At 39.4% G+C, this 25,963-nt stretch overlaps 1 protein-coding gene and 1 long non-coding RNA gene across 2 annotated transcripts; one reads left to right on the plus strand and one right to left on the minus strand.

The window, feature by feature from the left end:
* Window positions 1–1,399: 1,399 nt before the first annotated feature.
* Window positions 1,400–4,083, minus strand: LOC131257478 (uncharacterized). The gene is made up of 4 exons (XR_009177437.1): window positions 2,949–4,083; window positions 2,259–2,355; window positions 2,047–2,090; window positions 1,400–1,673 (listed from the first exon to the last, which is right to left on the minus strand). It is a non-coding gene; the product is annotated as an uncharacterized LOC131257478 (long non-coding RNA).
* Window positions 4,084–16,299: 12,216 nt separating this feature from the next.
* On the plus strand, window positions 16,300–19,369 carry LOC131257479 (jasmonate-induced oxygenase 4-like). Its single transcript, XM_058258306.1, has 4 exons — window positions 16,300–16,616; window positions 16,790–17,049; window positions 17,293–17,620; window positions 18,878–19,369. Exons 1-4 carry the CDS (start codon window positions 16,398–16,400, stop codon window positions 19,118–19,120), a joined length of 1,050 nt encoding a protein of 349 aa, XP_058114289.1. The 5' UTR covers window positions 16,300–16,397; the 3' UTR covers window positions 19,121–19,369.
* The last annotated feature ends 6,594 nt before the right edge of the window (window positions 19,370–25,963 follow it).

Raw genomic sequence — 25,963 nt, forward strand, 5'->3', positions numbered from 1 at the left:
TCGTGAAATTTCTGAACAACCAATTCCAACTAATCTATGAGTTCCACATGGACCACAAATAAATAAATAAAAAGTCATCATTAAAGATTATAGAGCAATGAAGGGAGGCGTGTGTGGTCGGTGGAGACTCCTAATAATTAGGTACACCTATTCTAATTTGGATATGCTAATGGTTGAAATGGGTGGTAAAGAACAAAATGATTTCTGAATAAAACAAATTTAGGATAGTTGTTTCAGTTACCTAACAGCCCCAGATTATTCTCAGTGAAAACAATTTAGCAGTCAAAATTGATGGCAGTGATAAACATCAAAACCTGGCCCACCAAAAAAAATCTACTTCACATATCATCTCAAGCAAATTAAGGAATTTTGACTAATTAAGCTAGCGTTGATGTTTTGCCTCTATTTAAAGCCTAAAAGGTCAGGAATGACAGTTGGAAAAATAAAAATTCATAAAAAGACAGTAGCCCACCTACACTTTTGGGAGGTGTTGTACTGCTGGAAAAGCTATGTTGGCCCCACCATTATGTATCTATTTTATCCATGATTTCCACTCATTTTCTAGCTCACTTTAGGACAATAGCCCAAAAATGAGGCAAATCCAAATCTCAGGTGGACCACACTAGAAAGCTGTGGTGATTCAACATCCACAATTAAAATGAACTAGTATATTGGGCTCATGGATTAAAATGAAGTAGCAAATTGGGTGGATAGGGTGGACAGCTTGATAAAACAAAGACATAATGGTGGGGCCAATAGAACTACAACAGCATAGATTACTGACATCAGTGTTGTCTACTACACTACAACAATCCTAGTCAACCAATATGCTGGGACATGAAAAACCATCTCCATCTAGCCTTTATATGGGCCAGAATATCTGTTGAGAGCCTTCATGGAACCGATTAGGCAAAATAACGTAAAATTTTAGTTTAATAGATTTACCCAAATGGACTCTTTTTTCATCTGATTTTGAGATAGCTTCAATCGCATTGCTTTCCTCGGGTGGCAGATGATCCTTCCATGCACCACTGCCACAGAAGAAGTGGAAGAGAAATTTTGAACCTGCACCTTACCTATCCATTATAGCCGGATCCTGATTAACCAAACTATCGTAGAACATCAAACACCTTGTAGTTGTCCACTCCCTATCTATTATATCTTGATTAACCAAACAAGAAGAAGTGGGAACAGTAATTTTCAGTTTTTGCCAACTACCATGAACCAGAGCGGAAATCCTCAACGGTATACAGAAAAAAAAAAGTGACAACAGTATCCTCAGGCATATAAGAAAGGATGAGAACCAATAAACTAGAGGATTGAAACACTCTCAATGGGGTAAGTTTTAACTTACACAACAATAATTATAGGATTTACACTTCTGTAACAAACAAGAAGAGGCAACTGTTGTAGCAAAGAGGTGATGGGAAATCAAATTGTCAAATAACATTAAATTCTAGTTAAGTAGTGCATTCTAATTCAGTTTAGCATGGTGTACCATGGCATGAATTGTTACCAGCATGGTATACCATCTAAAAAGTTCAGTCGAATACTTACCTTGAGTCTCATGACAACATCTACAGCTAGTTTAGCAAAATGCTCCTTGTCCTGGGAAAGTATTTTTGAACTCAAAGTGGTCATAGCTATCTTCATCAAGTCTGATTTAAACTTCTCTGCATTACAGCAATGGTGGTGTGCATTAGAGACATACCAGTCTGCACCATTTTTCAAGAGTGGCCCACCCAAGGAGCTGCCCAGATAATAGACTGCAGTGCCACCTCCAATTTCACTGCAATGTAATACTATAGCAAATGGAAGGAAAAAAAAAAAAAGATTGGCCATCATCATCAACATGGTCTCATCCCAGCTATGCTAGAGTGGTACTGGTATGTGGCACCCACTTGATGTATGAAGGCCATCAACCCTATTTATCAGATGCATCACCACACATTACCTAAATCCACCTGATCCAAGAGTCAAGTGAGCCAAAACACAAGCGAACAATGTGAGAGGGGATGCCTACCCTTGATTGAAATAGGGCCACACCAGAAATATGAAACGGCTTGCTTTAAACGAAGTTGCAGCAACACCTACCAATAAATAAATAAAAAGAAAATTCTAAGTTACACATCAAACAAAGTTGGAAGGAGATACCAGCAATAAAAAAGAAAGTCCTAGTTTGTAAGAAGAGCATATCAAACAAAGTTTAAGGAGATCCCAGTAATTGCTGTGAAGAATTCCATTGCAGCATGAGTTACCTAATTGTGAGGCCCGACATTCTTGTGGTGCTCACCTGAATGTGTGTGGATTGTACATCCCCTGTTCATATTGTCAAATATAGGGGCGAGACCCCTCCTTTTGAAGAAAAAAAAAAAGGTCTATTAAGAAGAGGACTAGATAGTTTTCACAAGCAGCTCAATGAGGAAATTCAACATGGAATTGACAAGGTAGGTAATAGATGAAATTCCCCAACGTTATTGTATTTCCAAAGCTGATGAACTCCATAATCAATTACCTGTAGCCAAAAACCAGCTCATGTCAACCAACAACTCTACACATCATTTTTTGAATAAGCATCCATGTAAAAATCAAAAGGAGATTGTCCAGGCATGGCCTGGATATTACTAGTTACTAAAAACAAAATTGCAAGAAACCTACAGCTAAATGTGGCAAATTATTGTACCCAAGCACAAGGCCTTAGAGGTTTGCAATCCCCTCCATAGTCATCTCTACACGAATAGACATGCCAACCTGGCACATGCACAGGAGATCCAATCCAGTTTATCAGGTGAAACCATCATTAGATCATTGAACCAAAACAATTAGGCTGCCCAAGGGTATGCCAATGTCAATCTTTAAAATAAAGTTATATATATATATATATATATATATATATATATAAAGGCCACTTGCAATCAAGAATCCATTTTTTTGTACAGATTGACCACCTGATAGTTAACTGCTTTAATGGCAGATCATCTGAACTGGGTTGGTTTAAGCCCAGATTTTGAACTAGCTGGAGGCTATGACGAGCCCACTGACAACCCTGGGCTAACTAGGTTTTCTCTAACCTTGATGTAGAATTTCACCAGCCACATCTTATCCTCAATGTAGTAGTTGGGAAGCAGAGTCAATTCCTGAAGGGAGGAATGTTAGTGTATATGAAAACAACATGTGCTTGGTCAAGCATAGATTGTCTATTTGAAAGAAAAAAGAAAAAAGGGAAGAGAAAATGTACCCATTTAAATAGATATCCAGGGTTTAGATTCCATGTATATGGGAGATTCAAGCCAAAGATCCCGGCAACCAATGAATAATAAATAGAGAGGCAAACAGTTCCTGAGCTAAGGAAGATCTCTAACTGCAATGGTACAGAAGAAAAGATAAATATATCCCCAAACAGTGCACCGCAATTTAAATGGGTGATTGAGGGGCTGTTTGGAAGGGCTGTGATTGTGGGGCCCACCTTCAAATGAGTGAACAGTCCACTTGCATGACCTGACCATCTTCATCCATTTTTCACTTTCTTTATTTGATCAAGCTCTTCATTGATGCAAGAAAACAACAACCGTTAAGCCAGGGCATCATGGACAACATGAACCTGAGAATCAAATGTCTTTGAATCAATCAATCAAGGAATCCTACCACACATGGAAGATAATTATCAGGACCCACAGGACCATTAAGCTAGGGCATCATGATGAGCTACACAGATCATCTCTGTTTTGAGCAAACTGTTGCTTTTGCAGGCCACTAATTGGTTGGCTTCTTGTAGACTATTTGATTATTATCAAAACTTCCCAAGGAGTTTTTAATTCAAAGTTCTCAGATTTTGAAATGATTGAGTCGCACAAATCATTGCACTCCACACGATCAAATTCCTCTTAGGAATTTCATCAAACACCCCCACATGCACACCCAATCTCTTCATATTTCGCATAGAAATTCAACAGCCTGGTCTGCACAAATGGTCTTGAGTCGAGTCTGTGGAGGAAAACATGTGAATGGATTTGCAGGACTTCTTCAAGTTTTTGAGAGACCCATGTTATGTGCCTGATTTAGTTTCTTAGTTTAAATATTAAAAATAAAGAACTCCTTAGAAACCAAGCCTAAATACTCCTTAGAAACCACCACCGAAAGAAGCCTAAATACTCCTTAGAAACCAAGCCTAAGTCATCAGGAAATAAACAAAATCCATGTTAGATTTCCAAAAACCAAAACGAAATCCTCTCCTCAAATCATTGCAAAGAGAGATCGAAGAAATTAGGGCACGAAAATTACCTTTCGAGATCTGCTACAGAGATAGAGAGAGATGCTTCACTTCTCAGTGGTGACGCCATGCTAGATCCAACATTCAATGCCCCGCGCGCGCACGAGAGAGAGAGAGAGAGAGAGAGAGAGAGAGAGAGAGAGAGAGAGAGAGGCGGGGAGAGCAGTGGAAAATAGGGTAGGGAACGAAGAGGGAGAGGGAGAGAGAGAGAGAGAGAGAGAGAGAGAGAGAGAGAGAGAGAGATGAAAAGCTTTGGGTGCGCTCTCGGCGCGACTTTGTTTTGAGAGCGCGCCCAGTTTTTGGGCGTCGTTTCGAGAGATGGACCATGGACGGCCCGGGCAGGGGCTCCGTGGGGCCCACCATGATGTATTTGGTTTATCCATTCCGACTATTAATTTTAACAAATTATTTTAGTTCTTGATACCAAAATTAAAGTATATTGAAGGGCCAAGTGGACCACACCATAGGAAGCAAATTTGAATTAATCTTCATGTTTTCCACCGTGTGGTCCACTTAAGCCTTCGATCTAGCTAATGTTTGATTTCATGGCATAAAATAATATTTCAAAATAGATGAACGGCTTAAATAGAACACATATTTTTTTTAGGCCCAATAGAGCCCCTTGTACAATCTTTAATTATTAATGGTGTGACAACTTTTTCACTACAATTTAAATCCGTAGCAAAAAGCTAACGTGGTCTGTATCCTTTACCCTTTTTTCGGTAGTGTGTACGGGTGTATCCCTCTACAACCATAATTTCTCTTTATAAATAAATTATATCTCAGAGAGAGAGAGAGCCATGGACATTTGGTGTGATGAGAGAAGAGAAAAGAAGAAAAAGAGAATGTGAATGGCCTCCCGCACAAGAAGATATATGGTATAAAGCCCTTACTTTCTTGACTTTTTCCATTTTGTCAGTTCTTGTTTGATATGATTTAAGTATAGGGTTCGCTCATAGATAAAAGTGTGTTTGATTTGGAATCACCACTATCCCAATAAAGCTTAGAATCCATGACCAGTTAGAAACCATAGAATTGCTCAAAGGTTGGGAATCATAAGATTTGCCAATTCAAGTGACTCCTGTGGCTGGTCTACGATTATAGATTATAAGTATGGGACCTCAATTATGGAAAAGGAAGGAGTTATGCACTCTTTTCCACCTACATGAATGTGTGGCTTGTACTTTATGGAATTTTATAATTTTTCAAGGGATTCGACAGAATTTCGGTATAAGTACATCTAGTCATGCTTCATAGAGTTTAAGACTCTAGGAAGGCAAAATAGAAAATAAGAGACACCTAGCCCTACTATGCAGGGTTTATGACCCTGGGAGGCGAAAAGAAGAAGAAGAAGAAGAAGAAGAAGAAAGTAGACAGGACAAAGGATTGCAAAAGTAAAGTAAAAAGGAGAATGTGTATACTGTTGGTGTTTTTGGAATATTTGAATTGGAATGCAAGTTAATTTGAGATCTGAAAAGGAAAAGGGGACTTTCCTTAAAAAAAAGGGATGGTCGGATATCCTTGATCCTAACCCTATTATTTTGACTTCAGTGTCTTCCTCCGCTTTTAAAATTTATACTTTATGTCAGGCAAAGAAACTGCATACTCAGGCTTTTGAGGGAGTAGAGGAGCGAGGGAGATTTATCATGTAGCATGGATGATTGCGTCTCGGCTTGGGCTCGGCTCGGCAGAGCTTCAATTGGCCCCAAAGGCTTCAGCCATTCCGACCCTTTCTCAAGTCTCCTGCTTTGTCTCTCCCACGACCTTTTATCTCTCCCCCTTCTCCCTTTTTATTCATTCGCATAGGGGGCCTTAAATAGATGTTGGAGGCCTGGCCGGCTGTAAATTTGGCCAATTAGGGCTGCATTCTCAGCAAATCAGAGCGGGCCAGCGCAACATTTACCTATAACTAGTCCTTAGATAACCGGATCTGCATAAAATCGGTCCTTAGTGGACTGGTTTTGCGAAATCGCTCTTGTAGCTGCTATTTCGCCAATCTGAGGTTGTTTCACCAATCTGAGTGCTCCACGGGTGGTTTTTTAAAATTTCTTAATGTCTCATAGGTGGTATTTAGACCATGCACCCCTTGGGCTTGCCCTCTACGTGACTTAGTAAAAATCAATCCATCCCAATAGATGCATCTAGAGTGCATATTTATGTCATGTAGGTGTTTCTATCGGGACCAACTTGAAGTCAATGGGTATGATTAATTCTCTTTTGAGGGTGGGGTGTCTTATTTTCTCTCAACTCTCCTTACATCAATCTCACTTATGAACGTGTGTATTCCACCCTACAGATGGCTCATAGGTGCACTTGCCTTGTCCTATAATGCACATGTGACACAACTCTTTGCCATCACACTCATTTAGATAGGTAGGGGAAGACATCCTACATCTAGGGACCAACATCGATAAAATCATTTCATGATTGAAGGGGCATATCTTAAGTAAGATCTCGATCATTGGTTTCTTCATATTTTAGGGTTTGATTGTATCTACATGGGGGTACTATAATCTTAAGATTTGGAGTTTTTTTTTTTTTTTTTTTTTTTGTTTTAACTTTATGCTTCTATGAATTTTTAATATTACCAATACACATTCATTTAAAATGGTCTTATCGGATGAAGGCTCTGATTGAACATACTACTTCACTCTTAAATGGTGCTGACTTAAAGTGATAAGTAAAATTTTTGAACACCAGTGGAAATTGGATTCCCGTTGGTGTTCTTTGCACTTATTTCAAGGAATATTTGTCGCATCAATCATTATGGTATTAGGTGGCAGCTCTTGGTGGGCCGTGGTGACTGACGAAATCAGATTCCTGCCGGCACCTTTTTTCTGTTTTTAGCACCTAGCTAGCTCTGGAAGGTTGTGAGGATGCTCTCTGTCCAGCCTGTTTACTTTTGTGTTGCTTCCTCAGGCCGATCAGATCCTCGGGTTCGAAGTTTGACTTGATTAATGCGAAGTAAACTCTCTCATCCTGTGTGGAGTCTCTTACCTCGGCACTCTTGGCAAGCATGTCGTCGATGTAGACTTGTATCATGTTGCCCATCTGTTTGGCGAACATTTTGTAGACCAGTCACTAGTAGGTTGTCCAAGCATTTTTCAGTCCGAAGTACATCACTCGTAGCAGTACAGTCCTTTGTCAGTGATGAAAGACATTTTTTGCTTGTCATATTTGTACATGGCAATTTAATTATATCACAAGTATGCATCCATGAAGCTAAGAAGCGCGTGCCCGTCATTAGTTTCCACCAACTGGTCGATCATCAGGAGAGAAGCTGAGAAGCGCATGCCCGGCATTACTTTCCACCAACTGGTCAATCCTCGGCAAGGAAAAGTTGTCTTTTGGACATGCCTTATTCAGGTCGGTGTAATCTACACAGACCCACCATTTTTCGCTGGACTTTTTTATAGCACAACGTTGGCTAGCCAATCAAGATAGTAAATGTCCTCTATAAACCCACTTCAAGGAATTTGTCAACTTCCTTGTCGATGGTCGTGTACCTTTTAGGGTCGAACGCTCATCTTTTCTGCCTTACTAGTTTGTGGTCGGGGTCTACATTCAATAGATGGACCATAACTTCTGGGTCTATGCCGGGCATATCCTGGAGACCAAGCAAAGACATGGGCATGTTGTCTTAGTAGGTCGATTATTTTCCCATGACATCCTGGCTCGAGCAGCGACTCAACTTGAACGGTGTGAGATGGGTTGGACTCGGAGAGTTGTATTGTGACGAGGTTTTCCACCTGCGAACCTCTTTCGGCAGTCTTTTCGTAACACCCCGAAATTTTCTCGGCCCGAGTACATACTCGTGCCCGAGAATTTCAGGTGTTAATAATGTAAAAATTGGATGATTTAAAATCACACCTTGTTTTTTTGCTTTTTTCTTTTAGATAAATCACATCCAGTTACATTAACGAAGGTAACCATTCATGAGAATAAAATCGACTGTATTTATTATTCCATTAGAATAAAAAATATACAAATAATTCTTTAATACCCTCTCAATAACAGCTTATTACATTATCAAAGTTTGCAGCAGAAAATAAATAAAAATATTCGTGGTGTTATCATCCTTCTTTTCTTTTCGAAAGAATCTTCCATAAAATGATTATCGGTCGTATCATCAACCTATAATTCACCTCTAATATTAGTATGGTTGGAGAGGGTCAATGCTCTACTCATAGTGATGATTATCCTTTAAGATTAACAATAATTCAAGAGATTCATAGGAACAATGTAAGGGTTTTGATACACTCGTACTCCACCGCTATGAGTGGTATCAGTATGCGTAACCAACATATATATGAATGCATGCCTAGCATAGTGTGTGTAGTCCATCATACGTAGTGGTCATCATAATATGGAATATAATTCATAGAAAAACCGGCTCGCCCCGCATCCCATATTACGAAGATTCGTCCGCGTGTCCAACGTTAACATGGATTTATAATGAGAACATTTCAAGGTGACACAACAATGGGATTGAGGGATTTATGTGACACGATGTGTTCATGGAGCGAAAATTTGCGACGTCCAATCCCGAGAAGTGATGTAACATGCATGGCAATTTACTTACGTCAATTGTGCACCACTCACCAACCCACAGGATTACGTGCAGACCAAGAGAGCAGCTACCTGAAATGCATTACATCCACGATAATATAGATGAACCACTGTATATGAGGCCTATAACACATCACTTACATCAATAGAGAAATAAATCGAACTATGAGGTTTTTGGAATTCCAAGACACATGCCCAAGTCATAAAAGGAGAGGTAGCACAAGGTTAACCTAATAAAAGAGAAAAGTATCATTGAGCTATCTCAATAAAAGAGAAGAGTGGCAAATAAGCTAACTCAACAAGAATAAGGGGCGAGGAGCAAAAGGCCAACTCAATATAAAGTGGAAGTACGCGTCGCTCTGAAAATTAACAAAAGAGTAAGGCTTATATCTATCACCCCATATAAATTCATAAAAATCATGCATAATTAAAATCATACCTTAACCATAATTCCCAAAATGATAAATATTGATAATGGTAAACCAATCAATTGCATGGAAAAACATAACAATATGAAAGTATGCAAAAACAAGATAAATCATATAAACTCAAATTAGCGTAAGTTTTAAAGGAATCCCTCACCTTAGCCTTAGATCTAAATCCTAAGTAGATCTTGATGTATGAAAGTTTCTGTATGAATCATGACATTGCTTGAACAAGAGGGAGACACCACACGTAGGGAGGAGGAGGATAATGGGCGACTAAGCTTTCTCTTTCTCTCTCTTTCTCTTTCCCTTTCCCTTTTCCTTTCTCTTTCTCTGTCTTTCTCTTTCTTGGACGTGGGATCATGGGCGTGGGAGAGGAGAAGGGGATGCACTCCTCATTTTATAAAAGAGTGGGCGCATGAGAGGGGGTTTGTTTCACATCCCACTTGGATTGAGTTTTTCCAATTTGACCTTTTATAGTAATCTTTCTTTAAATATAATTCATCCAGTGTGTCGGGGTCGTCAAATAAGGCCAGGGTATATGATTTTCTCGGTGATCCAAAATTTAGATTGGCCTATCTTGAAAATTCTCTTATTGGGTGCCAAAACAAACTTGATCTAAATTAACGGTCTACATTTAATGATCATGGCCCAACTTTGGGAGAAACGTGTAGTCAGGATAGGAAAACGGTTGGACAAAAGTTGGTGGTTGATCAATGGTGAAAAAAGGCCTAAATCTGAAATTTCACCTTTTGTATCAAAAGAAAGGAAACTGTCTTCAAAATTTAACAGTGTAAGATCATAAATCGGCTTTAAATTTTGAAAACCTTGTAGTCATATGAGACCAAAGTGTGGTCTAGATTGGAGTTATGATGGATGACAGGAAGTGGTTAAATCGAAAAATTCATATTTATGAGTTTATAAGCCTCGAAATGATAACTTCGTGCTTAAGGAAAAACCTACTAAAGTGAGGTCTTCATACTTCACACTTGGTCCATATTATGTGTAATCCAGGTCATTCATATGAAGGAAAATATTCTACTATGACTACCCATGAGGTTTCTTCACTCGATGGACACCAAAATCAACGGTTAATAGGCTTGTTTATTAATTGGGTCACTTTTACAATGATCTAAGGGCTGAAATTTGACATATATAGTTAATTTATGATACATAGGCATGGTATAAAATTTCATATCAAACGGATAGTAAGAACCATGTGATCTAAAATTCAAGAGTCTAGGTTAATGGCATTTTAGTAATTATTGCTGATATAATAGTTTTGGGGAATCTAATGGTTCTACACGGTTATAGGCATGTTTCTAATTAATTCTTACAAAAGAACTTATATCTAAATCATTATGAATAAAGAATTATTCACCAAATTAATTAAGGAAACATGTATATATATATATATATATATATATATATATCAACCAACATAATGGATGGTCAGATGCCATGTTAAAAATAGAAAAACTTGATGGTTAGTACTCTGATCATGTATGTAAGTGGGTGTACAGTCAGTTTTGTAAACGGATGATCACAAGTGGGTCTTTAGAGTGATCAAGAGGCAGAACATGTTTACCGTTATATTCAAGTGACTTGTTCACATGTGTTAGTTTCTCAGATTGTAGTTTTGATGGTGAGTTAAGAATATTCATAGGTGGTGAACAAGATGAACGGATCAGAATTTTAATTTGATGTGTACGAGTGGATGCAGATATCAAGTAGCTAATTTACTATGATAGGGTGGTCGAAACTCAAAGTGGATGGTTATATATAGTTGGCTAAAAGGTTGGTTAGGATGGACAAGTGGAAAGACTTGGACATATGATGATCTTGTTTTAAAATCAACGGTTAGATGACTTGATCTATGGATGAAGATCATTCTCAACGGTCAGATTCATGTTGGGGAATAGATGTAAGGTTAGGATAGCTAGATTGGTATCGTACACATGTATATATTAAGTTAAATTTTATAGCAACACTCAAGAACTTTCAATATATAGATATTGAAAAGTTCGGGGTGTTACTATCTACCCCCCTTAAACAAAATTTCATCCCCAAAATTTCATTACTTATACCATTTATACTGATTCATTATGTTTAAGTTTTCACTGTATTCTTCGTAAGGTAGTTATATATGTTTAGGTGTAAGTATAATTGGCTATATGAAATCGGGTTGCTACACTTCTTACAAGTCCAGGGAGGTAATTTGCATTTCATGTTGTCGTTGCGCTTTTGATCGAAGCGTTGTTGAGTAGTATTGTTAGGCCTCATGATGATCACGCTTAACCTAGCCAACCCTGTGCTCAGTTGGAAATTTTATGGTCAAGTGATAAGTGGACACCACAACCCTCATGGTATTCAAAGATGGTCTACACAGGATCGTATTGTAAATTGAGGGGCAATCTATCACGAGAAAATCGACCATGGTGGTGGTTTGATAAGCACTCTCGTCAGTGATTACAGGTAATAGAATGCTTCCTTCAGAGGCTATCTTCTTCCCTACGAAGCCGAGTAATGGCATCTAGACTGGTCACAGTTTGGATCTTGCAACCCTCATCTTGTCGAATGTAGTGGAGAACAGAATGTCGGTTGAGCTATCGGTGTTGACCAATATCCGATGTACCTTGTGGTTGGCCATGGTCATGGTGACTACCAAGGCGCCGTCGCATGGGTAGTGGAGACTTCGGGCATCCTCTTTAGTGAAGGTCAGGCTGCATGAGTTCAGCCTTGCTTCCATAATGGATCTGCCAGTAAGGTAAACATGATACTCTCTTTCACCGTTAGTCATGCTTCGAGCATGAGCTTGGCATGCCCGATTTAAGTCTCCACCACTGACAAGTCCGCCAAAGATGGTGCGTATTTCACTCGTCACTTTGTTTTTGTTTTTCTTATCATGTCACTCTGGCTGCCTGGTCGGTCGGTCTTCCATTTCTTTGTTAACGAATTCACATAGATGTCCCTTCCAAATGAGGGATTTGATCTCTTCTTTAAGGTCAAAACACTCAGTTGTGTTATGATCATGATCTCAATGAAAATGGCAGTACTTCCTCTTATCTCTCTTCTCAGAGTCAGCCTTCATCTTGCTTGGCTATCTCAAGATCCTTTTGTCCCGTAATTCCATAAGTACCTACTCTGGCATGGTATTCAAGGGAGTGTACCTGTGAAAGCGACTTTCTAGACGTTGGCTGGGTCATTGGCCATGCTCTAGTCATTTTCCTTTTTTCTATTTGAGTTGGCAACCGATGGCTCTCCCTCTTCCTTTCGCTTCTTGTCTCTTGCTGAGCTATTTCCACCTTAAGTAGCCTTTCACGCAGTGAACAATTCCCCTACATTTGAATACTTTTGAGCTCGATTGAGTAGGTTGGCGAGAGTAGTTGGGGGATTCTTCCCGATCGAGAAAAGGAATTTTCCTTTTTTGAGGACGACCATCATGGCGGTAAGAGCTATCTGATTGGAGTAGCCGTCCACCTAGACTGCTTCAGCATTAGAGCGTATAATGTAGTCTCTTAAAAGCTCATCATCTCTCTGTGTTATCATGAGAAGGTGAGTCGTAGGCTTTTTCCTGTCCTTTCTGCTGATGAACTGAGTAATGAAGGCCTTACTGAGCTAGCGAACGAGCTGATGGATTTGGGTTTTAAGTGTCTATACCATTTCCGCGCAGCCCTTAACAATATCAGGGAAAAAGCCCTACACATTATAGGTTCGGAAGCACTGTGAAGTTTCATCTATGCTCGGAAAGACTCTAGATGCTCGATCGGATCTCCCGATCTTGAGTTGAGAGTTATCTGGGGCATTCAAAATCTAGATGGTAACTGGGACTTCGTGATGTCATCGGTGAATGGGGGCTCAGTTTCTTCGAGAAGGGTGTCCACTGAGGCGGGGGACTTGGCTCGGCATGCCTGTTGGATGTCCCAGAGCTGATCTCAATTTTTATTTTTTTTGAGTTTTGCCTCCCACATGACCTCGTTCTCTTTTGTGACTTCTAGGGCTTTTCCTCGAGCTCGCCTCCTCTTCTCCAGTGTATGTCGCAGATCTAACTCAGCAAGCTCGATGGTTCCCAGAGTTTTCATGGAAATGCACCTGCTTCTTATTAGCCGATCTTTTACTACCTAAGACTTGGGAGTTACAAGTGGGGGGTGAGATTACTCGGTTGCTGCCCCTAACTCTATGTTTTAGTCATCAGGGAGATGATGATGTATCTCTAATATTCATATGATGCGGTTGATGTTGCCAATCAGAGCTTCGACTTGATTCTCCAAAGAGATGGGCCAACTTCCTCAATTGCAGGATCTCTGTGCGATCACCAAGGAAGGAGGGTCAGGCTGGGGGCCTAACCGTGAAGCTTGAGGGCTTTCAGGTTATTCTTCTGGTATTGGCTCGGCGGCAACGACCAATGCTCTTCTTGTTCCCTTAACCATTTTGATAGGAGAAGTAGAAGGGTGGTTCGGTTTGCTGATGTTGGGGAAAACTTTTAATGGCTTTGTTGTCGTTCCCACAGACGACGCTGGACTGTTATCGCTTGAATATGGTTTAACCTAAAATTCCACCTGTAGGCTACCGAATACTTGCACCAGTGGAAAATGGATGGACAATGGAGGCGTCGATTGTAGCCAGGGATCCTCTGATGCCTAAGTTAGGCAGATGAACCTATACTAGGTATGGCTGGAGCTGGGTTTTTTTTTTTGTACGTACCTCTTCCTTTGGCGGGGTGATGTATTTATAGGTTTTCTAGACATCTTATGTATCTGAGCGGATCTGCTAGATATGTTGAGGAGCCCGTATTGGAGTATGAATATGTTCCCAAGAACATCTCCGATTTTGCTTCGTTTGATGTGATTTCTGATTAGAATCTTGTTGGATCGATCCTACTCTTATACAACGTGAAATTCTGGATATTTATGTTTCGAGGTTGAGGTCGGTATCTGAGGTCAACATCAGTTAGATAGCTTAATCCGGATGATCAGGTCGGTCGATGAATTTTATTATCGAGCTCGGTTGATTGGTTCAACTTGGCCATCGGGTCCCTTACTCAGCTCGACTTCTCTGGTGGTAGTCATATCGATGGCTCAAGGAGATTGCTAGATTTTGCCACGTGTCTCATATGGCTGGTCAGTTCAATTTTTCCCAAAACAAATATGTTTGCCACAATATGGAGATTCTCGAGTATTTCGTAAGAGTTGACTCATGTATGTGCCCCATGGTAATATATCTAACTTAACTACAATGTCCATCTATTTTACCATAACATTTCAGGGCATGAGCTAAAAACATAAGGTGGATCAGAAGCTCAAGTTGACCACCACACTATAGGAAACATTGGTCCTACAAACGGCCACCGTTAGAAGCTATTTCCTTCCTAGGACCCACTTTGGTAGTTGTTTGTCATCTAACCTGTTCATAAGGATAAAGATACAAGGATAAAAAGAAAAATACAAATATCAGCTTGATCCAAAACTTCCTGGCCCCAAGAACTTTTCAATGCTCCCGGTAGCGTGGTTCACCTAAGCTTTTAATTTGCCTCATTTTTCAGTTCATGCCCTAAAATGAGCTTTAAGGGATGAACCGTGAGAATAAGTCACACACATCAAGGTGGTCCCCATAGTTTTTTTGTTTTCTGCCTAATGATTAGGGAGGAAATGCAATCCTGCCAACATCACCTTGACAAGGATGTTGTAATGACGATGGTAAGTAATCATTATCAGGAATCTACGAAAGGAATTGGAAAATCAAACACCCCCTAACTTAAGAAAAAAATGGAGTTGTTGTAGACTTTCCACACGCACACAGATATATTTTATAGGGGTGCACACGAGTCGGTTTAGTCCGGTTCTAGGGTGAAACCGAAACCAAACCATTCCTAACGGTTTTAGGATTTTCGGAACCGGAACCGGACCGTTAGCACCCTAGAACCGAAACCGGAACAGGACCGTGAAAACCGATTTGGTTCCGGATCGGTTCCACGATTCTGGGCTTTTTAAAATCCAGCCCAATTGCACTGAGATCTTAACAATACTATTGAGGTCTTGGAACCATACAATCAGGAGTGTATTGGTACTACAATGAAATGCAACCTATAGGCCTTAAGTACTGTTGATTCACCTAGCTTTTCAAAGCTCAACAGATAGCTTACAAGATGGATTCATACAGTTTGCAATCTGTTTTCGAGGGGGATATGAAAGAAAATAAATTGTTAAATAAGCTCCCTATTAGCATGTTTTCCACTTTAATTAAGGGCATTTTGGAGAAAATAAACAGATCACTTTTTGGTATGAAATCTTTGGGGTGAACCCAAAGAAATCAGTCTGCTCCTCTTTTCAGAAGTACACTTCAACTTGAGTGGAGATTTCCAGCATCAGGCATTCTTTCTTGGAATGCACTTCAACTTGAGTAGAGATTTCCTTGGCAGTTGACAGGCGTTAAAGGATCTATACAAGAATGCCTTCACATGATATTCCATTTCTTTCTTATTTTCTACTAAGCACGTTGTGAATTCACCAATTCTATCTTCTTTTGTACTAGCATGTTGTGTTGTGATGGAACTTTCAATTTGTTTGAAATGGATTTGTCAAAGAAGTGTTAACAGATAGGGTGACGGAGAGAGAGAGAGAGAGAGAGAGAGAGAGAGAGAGGAGATTGGGCAGGGGCTACACAGCCGCAAATACAGATAGAGTGAGAGACGGCGAGAGAGAGGGAGATGCTGAGAGAAATTGAGAAAGAGGTAAGGTTTTTTGGTGTTTTTTTTTTTTTGGTTTTAATCTTTAAGTTCAGATCAACGGTTCGGATCCATGGTTCCGGGCCACGGTTCGGATCAACAGTTTGGTTAATGGTTCGGTTCGGTTCTACATGCCCCTAAACCAGAACCGAACCGTATCCAACGGTTCTTGTAATTTTGGAACCGGAACCGGAAACAGTGCTGTCTAGAACTGGACCAAACTGGACTGTTGGATCGGTTCCGGTCTGGTTCCACGGTTCTACCGGCTCGATGTGCACCCCTAATATTTTATATACACACGCATACTCATATTTATTTATTTAAAATATGATCACATGCTCCTCCAACCGGTTATTTAAGGCTTTTCTATTCTCTCATTCCCCTCATTCATCAGCAATGGCTTCTGTGAATGTACTCTGGTCCAGTTGTGAAGTCTGTTCAAGAACTCTCCATAAACGGTGTTGAACTGCCACACTATTACATCAGGCGAGAAGATGACCGGCCTGTCAAAGCTTCTGCTCCTACCTCTCCAATTCCGGTCATTGATCTTGAGCTTCTCTTCTCAGACTCTAAAGAGAAAGAGATGGAGAAACTCAGGTCAGCTCTCAACTCATGGGGCTTCTTTCAGGTGATGTTTCACTCTTACATCTATCCATCTATCCATTTAATCTTTCTAGTATAAAATTGGTCGAAGCCTGGCCGTTGGTAGGCTGGTCCCAGATTCACTGGACCAGGCCAGTCAATTGCAGCCATACATATGATAGATCTCTCAAATCTGGACATGGGTTTTGGTTTTTGCAGACAGTGGGCCATGGGATCCCAAGCTCTTTGCTTGATGAGGTGGGCAAGATAGCAAGAGAATTCTATAATCTTCCACCCGAGGAGAAAAGAAGATACTCCACAGCAGTAGCAAATGAGGATGGTGAGGAAGGGTATGGGAATGATGATCAAATTCCTGTAGAAAACCAGATTATAGATTGGTCTGATCGTCTCTATCTCTTAGTACTGCCGGAGGATCAAAGGAACACTACTCACTGGCCAGACAATCCCACCACTTTCAGGTATTCCACCCATTTGATCAATATGGCAATCACATACCTAAATCCAAACCGTTCAAACAGTGGGCCCCACTGTATATGTGTTATGGACCCAAAATCAGGTTCATTTGTTCTTTGCTGAATGCTAACCACTGCTGCTTTCTTAGAACGATAAATGATTAAAATGGTTGTATGTACTTAGCAATCTAAGTGTGAGATTATAAAAAACAAAGTATATAGATATTGCTAATTGAATTGCTAATACAGGAAAATCTTTCATGAGTATACAATGAAGATCAAGGTGGTGGCCCACCTAATCCTAAGGGCATTAGCAAATCTGGCCAATTTGGAGGAAGACTACTTTGTGAAGGAGTTTGGTGGCAGGGCCAACCTGTATGCAAGGTTTAACTACTACCCACCATGTTCACGGCCCAATCTTGTTCTCAGCATCAAATCCCACTCCGATGGATGCGCAATCACCATCCTTTTGCAGGACAACTCGGTGGACGGTCTTGAGGTCCTCAAAGATGGAAAATGGATCAAGATTCCCGCCATTCCTCACGCTTTGCTAGTCAACATAGGCGATCAGTTGGAGGTATGATTATGGTGGGACACATTTTGATTTTACAGTGTTGTAATAGCGGTTAGCTCATGATCCAACATGATTATGTTAGATCTTTTCATCAGGTGGCTACACTTTAGATCTTCTAGTCTAAAATTCAGGCCATTTTACACCCTAGGTGTGCCCATTGTTTTAAATATCAACGATATCAGCCTATATATCCCACGATATATATTGTATTCCACCCATGCGATACACAACACATAGGTAATGCCGATATATTCCACCTATTCAATTCAGTAGTCAATTTCAATTTTCAATGCATGTTTTTGTTGTAAATCATGTTAAACCAGTGTCAAATGGTTACAAATCTATGATTCTTTATGTTTTCCATGAAAAATTATGAATTTTGAACTCCGATTTTGAGATATGGGGGAGATGGGTCAAGTTGCAGAAAATTGAGAAAAAACAAAATTTCTTAATTTCTTACAAATCAGTCGTAATCTTTGTATCCAAACACAAAATTAAATATGTATATAACCTGATCTAGTGATTCTTCTTTTGCTTTTGAATGTATTACTTGTGTTTCCATACATATCTTTTTATATTTATAAATTATAAGAATAGGCTTTGAATATACTTCCATCAGTTCAATCGGTAAGCACATATATTATGATCCCATACAAAGGGAACCCTATTATCTGCACTTCTTTTTTTTTCTTTTTTTCTTTTTTTCCTTTTTTTTTTTCTAAGTGTGTTTTAATGTCTTTTTCAATAATCCCTAAAATTTCATCGAAACATTTGACCAATCTCCCAATGTTCCCACGTTTCCCAACAACAACAATACATTACACAATGCAACCGATATATCCCATGCAATAATCGTTATTTATTTGTATACTAAGGATGTGATACATCATGCAATAGCGATATTTAAAACACTGGGTGTGCCCCAACATATCACTGAAACATTTTTGATCTATGGCTAACCCTTATAGTTTCTAAAACTCGCTGACTCTACTCGAAACTCATCTGAGTCAATTTGAATTGGTGAGATTTCCAGCCGAGTTGATGAGACACTTAGTTTAGTGAGCTATTCCCAGCTCAATGACTTAGTAGACTCAGCACAACTCGCGGCGATTCGAGTGAAAGTCATGAGGAGTTTTGGATATCTTATCGCAACAAAACCAGAGACTGTTTGGCTGACTTGACAATTCTTATAAGAAGAGCAACATAGTAAGTTCTGGATCCTAACGGTACCAGGACTCGGCGGTTTTTGTATGTGTGCAGATAATGAGCAATGGAATATTCAAGAGCCCGGTACATCGAGCTGTCACGAATTCGGAGAAGGAGAGGATGTCTGTGGCCATGTTCTATGCGCCGGAAATGGAGAAAGAGATTGGGCCCGCAGATGGATTGGTTGACAATGGACGGTCCACATTGTACCAGAAGATGAAGGTGAAAGAATACATTGACCTCTATGATCAATACTACTCACAAGGAAAGCGGGCCATTGATGCGGCCAAAGTTTGATTGTTCAGAGCAATGGCATTTTTAGATCATGTAGTGTAGTTGTTCGGAGAGAGGGTGGTTTTAGTAGTAATTTATAAGTTTGGATCTATGGCCCAGATTCATGCTCCCCTGATTAAGTGGGCCCACTTTGGGTCCCTTAGGTTGGGTTTGGCATGAAAAGATCTGTTAATAAATAAGTGGGTAGGGCCTCATGTCCCTTGTTGTTTTCTCAATAAGCTGGCTTTAAATAAATTTCACGTTTCCTTGAGAGATGTTATGCCTATAGCTTGTATAAAAAATCAAAGTCCTATTGTCCTCCATGGCACATGTGATAGATCTGGGTCATTCATCAGGTGGGTCCCAATTTGAATGTCCAGTGGCCAAAAAATCAGGCTGGTATGGTATTAGGTGAGCAAGATGTGATTGAGAGAATTTGATGGTTGGAATTTTTTGCTGGTGATCCCAGTCAACACGCACACATGGTTCACCTGATGGTAAGATCAGCCTATGTTTTTAGCCAAAGCACATGAAGATGGGTGGCCTGGATGTTACACATGGCAACACAACTTGAATGAGTGACCATATCATTGGCCTATTTTTCAAACTATATCACTGCATCTGGATTTTTATTGCAGAAATAATCAAGATTTATAATTGGCATTTTTATGACGTTCAGTCAAATCAAAGTAACAATGATGATAGCCTATTTCTAAAATTGACAAAAATACCGCTGAGAAGATCTGGACCGTTTAAAAGTATCTGGATGGAGATTTAGAGACCCTTCAAAGACATTGAACAAAGATCTAAGCTATTCAACCAAAGATCTAAGCTACTCAACCTTAGATGATTAGGTGTTTGGATTGTTCAAAAGCACGTGGATGGCTATCTAGGTGGTTCAAAATTACGTGGGCGGCTGTAGCATTCCAAGATGGTGAATACCAATCTAAAATGTTGAAGAGCAAGTGGACAATAATCAACACCATTTCAAGATGGCAATCTGGATTGATATTTCCATCAACACATGCAGAGATATAACCACTTGTTAGGAGAATTTTTGTCATTTTCAGAAACAGAATAACCATAGCCTGGATTTGATGAAAAGTGGTAAAATAAAGAAACTCCTTGAAATACTCAAAATATAGATGTTGACATTTAAAGAAAGCATTTTCTTTCTGGGGTGACAAATTCATAGAAATCACTCAAGGCCTGCTTGAATTTGTGAAAAGCATTGGAAAGAAAATAATATTTTCTTAGGAAAACTTCTTTTCAAGAGAAACTATGGAAAGGAAATACTGTATTCCTGTTTTGTTTTTATCAATATTTTCTTAAAAATTTAGGATCCATTTTCAAAATGATTGTTTGGGAGCATAAAAAAATTTGTTGAGAAAAAAATTAGAAGCTGTCACTAACATGTGCTAGAGAGGCATATGGGACACATTTGGGATGCTTAAAGAATAATAATAAACATGTGCCATATGTGGTATATGTGGGTACTTGAAGCTAAATTGTGGCACACGTGGCATATATGAGGTAATTGACGCTATATGGCAGCACATATAGCACAAGACACATTAGCGCATTTGACACACATTGGCACTAGACAAAACTTATGTACATTGGTACCATTAGAACATGTGGCATATATGAAGCGATTGAAGATGGATGATAACACACGCAGTACATTAGTGCATATGGGGTTCTTTGCACATGTGTGACACTAAAGAAGATGAATGGTCGTACATGTGGCACATTAACATATATGGGGCATATGAGAAGATGCATGGTGGCACATGCGGGATTCTTTGTGCATGTGGGGAGGAAGAAAAGATGGATGGTGGCACTTGCGGGACATAACAAAAGATGGACAATGTCTCATTTAATACACTAACACATGAAGCAAATTGAAGATGGAGAGTGACACATTTGGATTTAAAAGTTTAGCAATTCGTTTTCCTTCTACCGTAAGAAATGCCTTTTTTAAGGGTGGAGTTTTTCCAACAAAGATGGAGAGTGGGAAAATTGGTTTCCAAGGCAAGTCAAACATTGAAAAGTTAGTTTCATGGAATCCAAATAGGCCCTTATTTTTCTTAAAAAATCCAGAGTAGAAAACAACTATTTTTAAAGGATGAAATGACCAAAATATTCTTTGTCTAGAGACAAGGATAGTGGGATGCACATGTTATGTGCCATGACATCCCACCAATAAAACAACTATAGGCACCATGATTATAAGATGCTTAAAAAAATCAGGTTGATCATCAAGTAGGCCACACAATAGAAAATAGTGCATGCCACCAAAAATCTCTAAATTAATGTGTGGCCCACCTAATGATTGGATTGGATTGGCGTGTAGGTGCACACAATGGTAAAATTGAAAGATTGACTATCCTAGCCTCTCCCTAATAACACTATAGCCAATTGAATTGTAACATCCCGGATTTTTACTATTTGGATTTCAAAAAACCCTTGAAATTTTTTACTATAATTAACTTGCGTTGTCACTAACCCATAATGTTTGAGGTAAGCCTATACATGGGTGGTACCAGTAAAGAACCGCACATATTTGATTAATAAACCGTTGGAAGCCAAGGAATCTGACTGATCACTTAAAGCTCCAGTCTAACCTCGTGATTTCTTCATCTAGGGCCCAAACCTAACTGACCTATCGTTGACTAATCAAGATGACCACAACTAAATAAAGGCCTACCAAAAGCCGAGATAACTATAGGTCAGATCTTAATTAACAAACTAAATTGACCTAGTTACTCCTGTAGCCTAAGAACTAACGGTTTTAGGTTATTAGGATCGAATCACAATTTTCGCTAATTGCGAATAGACCACACTATGAACTTAGCTAATATAAACCCTAACCGTCGCGTAAAAGAAATCTCACCACTCAATTCCTTCAAAAAATGATCTAATTTTTTGAACAAGCTCTACACCGCACGTTAGTGGGCCACTAAACCCGAGACTATAGAAAGACGTTCGTCTTAGTGGGTTTGACGTCCATCACGGGACATCGAGTCAAGATCACATCTCGAATCGCTCAACTTGGACTCGCAAGGTCAGTGCATGAGATGTGTGAATATTTTCGGAATTAATAAAGAACTTAAGTTAGTTGATGTATTCGGTCTTTGCCAAAGTTGTGGTTTTCTGACCATTAAATCGTAACCAAATTTAGGGCACCAACCAAAGTTAAAGACTTGCATAAATATGTATAGCCATGGCCCCGATCGACCATCGATGACCGTCGAACCGACTTCTAATCATGCTCATCAATCGACACATTCAAATGGCGGACCGATCGTATCCATACTAGATCATCATTAGGACCAACTATCCTACAGTATATATCGACCCCTACACCCCATAGTGGGCCCCAAAGGTTAAAAACACCATCCCATAGGGCTCGTATAATTAAAACCTAGCCCTTATAGCCATTTGCAGCACTTCTAGCACTATATAAGGCCCTTATTTGGGCAACCCCGCTCCCCATATGAATTTTTCCCTAAAAAGAAAGAGAGAGAGAAAAGGAGGGAGATCTTAAAGTGTTCTTAATGGATTCCCTTCGATCAAGCCCTAGCCTCGATCGTTCTCTTTTGCTGAATCTATCTCACTTGCGATCAAGAGGTAAGAAACGAACCATACTTCCCAACCTAGGTTTTTCTTGCTGGAATTGCATGAATCTCACCTAGTTGCTTTGAAATTAGTGTAGGAATCGTTTTCCTCCAAATTCCTAACCTTGGGATCTCAAAATCAAAGATTCCTTCTTAAAGATGCAGACCATTATTCCTAGGTTGTCGTTTATCGACCCTTGAGGGTCCAAGTTAATAATTTATTGTTTGTAGATAACTCGGTGTATGCTAACATGTTCATATTTTGATTTTATCGTAACATGTGTTATTGCTTGTTTATGGATGCTCACATATTTGATAAAATACCTAAGTGATTGAATGTGTTGTTCTATTGATGCTCACATATTTGATGGAAGAATGCTTAGGTGAATGTGTAGTTTTATTAATGCTCACGTATTTGATGAAATGCTCCAGTGAGTGTGTTGTTTCTATTAATGCTCACATGTTTGATGATATGCCTAGGCAGTAGTATCATTGAATTTACGCTTCATATGAAATCTTGTTATGATTGCCTGATGAATGGTTAGTCCTTAGTAATGTTTAGGATTTCTTATGATGTTGAGTTAGTCGGTAAATTGCTCGAACAAAGGAGTGGACCGAGTTAGGCTAGCCACCTTAGGCTTGTTCGATCGACCCGGGTTGAACACGGACGACCGACAGTAGGTGGACTACATGGTATGTTTACACCTAATGCCGGTTGAGCCGAGGTTTTCCTAGATCAATCAAATTAGTCCAACAGTTGATCGATCATGTATGTTCACAACAAATGATAAACCAAATTAAATCTAGGATACCATGTTTCCAATGGATGAGTTCATTCATAACCGTTAGTGTGATACGATCCCACAAAGACTCATGAATCAGTGATGGTGGTGTGGGACACCATGTCTGAGCTGTCAGTTTACACTAGGGTAACGTGTTTGCCACATAGGCAAAACATTAGGTGACGAGCTTGTCATGTTGGTAAAACATTGGGCGACGAGTCTCCCCATAATGACTAGTGAACACTGATGGAGGTGATGAAAGATTATTGTTCGAATGACCCCCGTCAAATACCCAGCCGATGGTTCCATGCTAGAGTACCATTTGAACGACCGGGCGTAAATGGAATTGGGTGACAAACCCTTTTCTTTGTAGTGTTTTGGTTTTATATGACAAGCCTGCACCTATGAACTGGGTGATCGTACTCGATGTTTGGGTGATGACACATCCTGGGTTGATCCTTATACATTTAGGTATCATGTCGTACCTTTGGAATTGTTGATTTATGAGATATAACGGGTGATACATAAATTTGGATCAATGGACACAGGTGAGAAGCCGTTACATGTCGCAACGAGCCACGTGATCCGGATAAGGACTTGTGATATAACATTGGTATAATAGCTTCGCCAATCTGTTGTTTGAACCGGAAATAAAAACAACTTGGCTAATCATGCATAACATCATCACAATACTGGTGGGTTGTGTTTCAGGCAAACCATTGCGCATATCATCATGGAAATTATTAATAGGTTGTGCTGCAAGCCAACCATTGCACATAATATCTCATCATGCATTAAATAAATAACTTAAGAATTGTTTGTTTTATATTGTTTATCATTGCCTGCGTTGATTGAGTCGATAACATGTGTAACTTAGAACTAATGAAACCACTGAATTAGCTACTCACTTCCACATGAGATGACATTTTAACATACCAAGCAGGTGATATTATCGATTTAAGTACTATCGAGATCTCAAACAGGTAGGCTTAGATTGACTTGCACTACCATCATTATGTTTTGGAGGATTAGGACTGAAAACTTTACACTTTAATCTTTTTGGGTATATATATTGTGGCTTGTATAATCCTTGTTTGGGTAGACACCACTCTTAGAATTGTACATTTTAAATATTAACCATCTTTTTCTGGGCTTAGTTATCTCTAGATAACTCTTGATGCTGCTTATTTAAAACTACTCTGATTGGTGAGTGTTAATCGAACTACGTAAGCACATAGGAACTCGCCCACTAGGTTCACACCCAGGAACTCGGGATTGAAGTCTCTATTCTCAGGTATCGAATTTCAGGGCGTGACATGAATGTAGACAACTTTTTGTTTTTTTTTTGAAAGGTAAGAAATTTTTATTACCAACTAGGTAAGATTTTTTTTCTACTCTCGAGTTTTATCTCTTTTCATACATCTTATTCTCAACTTTTAAACACCGGTTTTAGAAGGATGCCATGATAGCAAAATTATAAGCTCTTGCAGATAATCATACATGATATCTTGTTCCTTGTTCCCCTAGTCAGTAGGTGATTGGAAGTAAATGGTTATACTCAAACAAGCTCAAATCAAATGGATCCATTGATCGGTAGAAGGCTCGTCTTGTTGCACAAGGCTATAAACAAGAATATGCTATTGACTATGAAGAGAAATTTGCTCTAGTTGTAAAAACGAAGACTATTTGAACTCTCCTTGCTATTCTCGCTTTCTGTGATTGGTCTATTCACCAGATGGACGTAAAAAATGCATTTCTTCATGGAGACTTACAGGACATCATATACATGGCCCAACTTCCAGGTTTTACTGGTCCAAAAAATTTGGTTTGCAAGTTTCGCAAAGCATTATAGGCTTAAAGCAAACTCCTCGAGCTTGGTTTCAACGTTACTATGGAGTTGTGATTATGACTGGGTTTACGCAAGGTGGCTATGATCCCTCCCTCCTTACATTCCTCCAGTGGTATTATTATCCTGCTAGTTTATGTTGATGATTTATTTCTCACTAGCAATGATCAAGTCGAAATACTAGAACTTCAGAATGTTCTTCAGCTATCTTTCACTTGAAAGATCTGGGCAATCTTACATACTTTCTAGGTTTGAAAGTCTCTCGTACCCTTAGAGGTATACTCGTCAGCCAACAAAAATATACCCAGAATCTCATTAATCTCATTAATCTTTCTAATAAATGGATAGTCGAGACATCGAGTTGAATGTTCAATATGACAAATAAGATGGTGATATATTGGAGTAGTCTTTGCCTAGTCGGTAGTCTTATTTATCTAGCAATGACCAAACCTTACATCACATATGTCGTCCAGGTGGTTAGTCAGTTTGTTGGAGAGCCTCGGACCTTGCACATGATTGTTATCTTGCAAATACTTCGATATCTAAGAGCTACCATAGATCGTTCCCTATTCTTTTCCTTAAAAATCTCTTGAGCTTGTTGCATATTTTGATGTTGATT

The sequence above is a fragment of the Magnolia sinica genome, chromosome 10 (genome assembly GCF_029962835.1).
Source record: "Magnolia sinica isolate HGM2019 chromosome 10, MsV1, whole genome shotgun sequence".
Classification (NCBI taxonomy): Eukaryota; Viridiplantae; Streptophyta; class Magnoliopsida; order Magnoliales; family Magnoliaceae; genus Magnolia; species Magnolia sinica.

What these genes read in the sequence shown, in the direction of transcription:
- LOC131257479 (XM_058258306.1), top strand. Translation starts at nt 16,398, where the DNA reads ATGTACTCTGGTCCAGTTGTGAAGTCTGTTCAAGAACTCTCCATAAAC. An exon ending in ACTCATGGGGCTTCTTTCAG is followed by an intron (nt 16,617 to 16,789) that starts GTGATGTTTCAC and finishes TGGTTTTTGCAG; the next exon opens with ACAGTGGGCCATGGGATCCC. An exon ending in ACATAGGCGATCAGTTGGAG is followed by an intron (nt 17,621 to 18,877) that starts GTATGATTATGG and finishes GTATGTGTGCAG; the next exon opens with ATAATGAGCAATGGAATATT.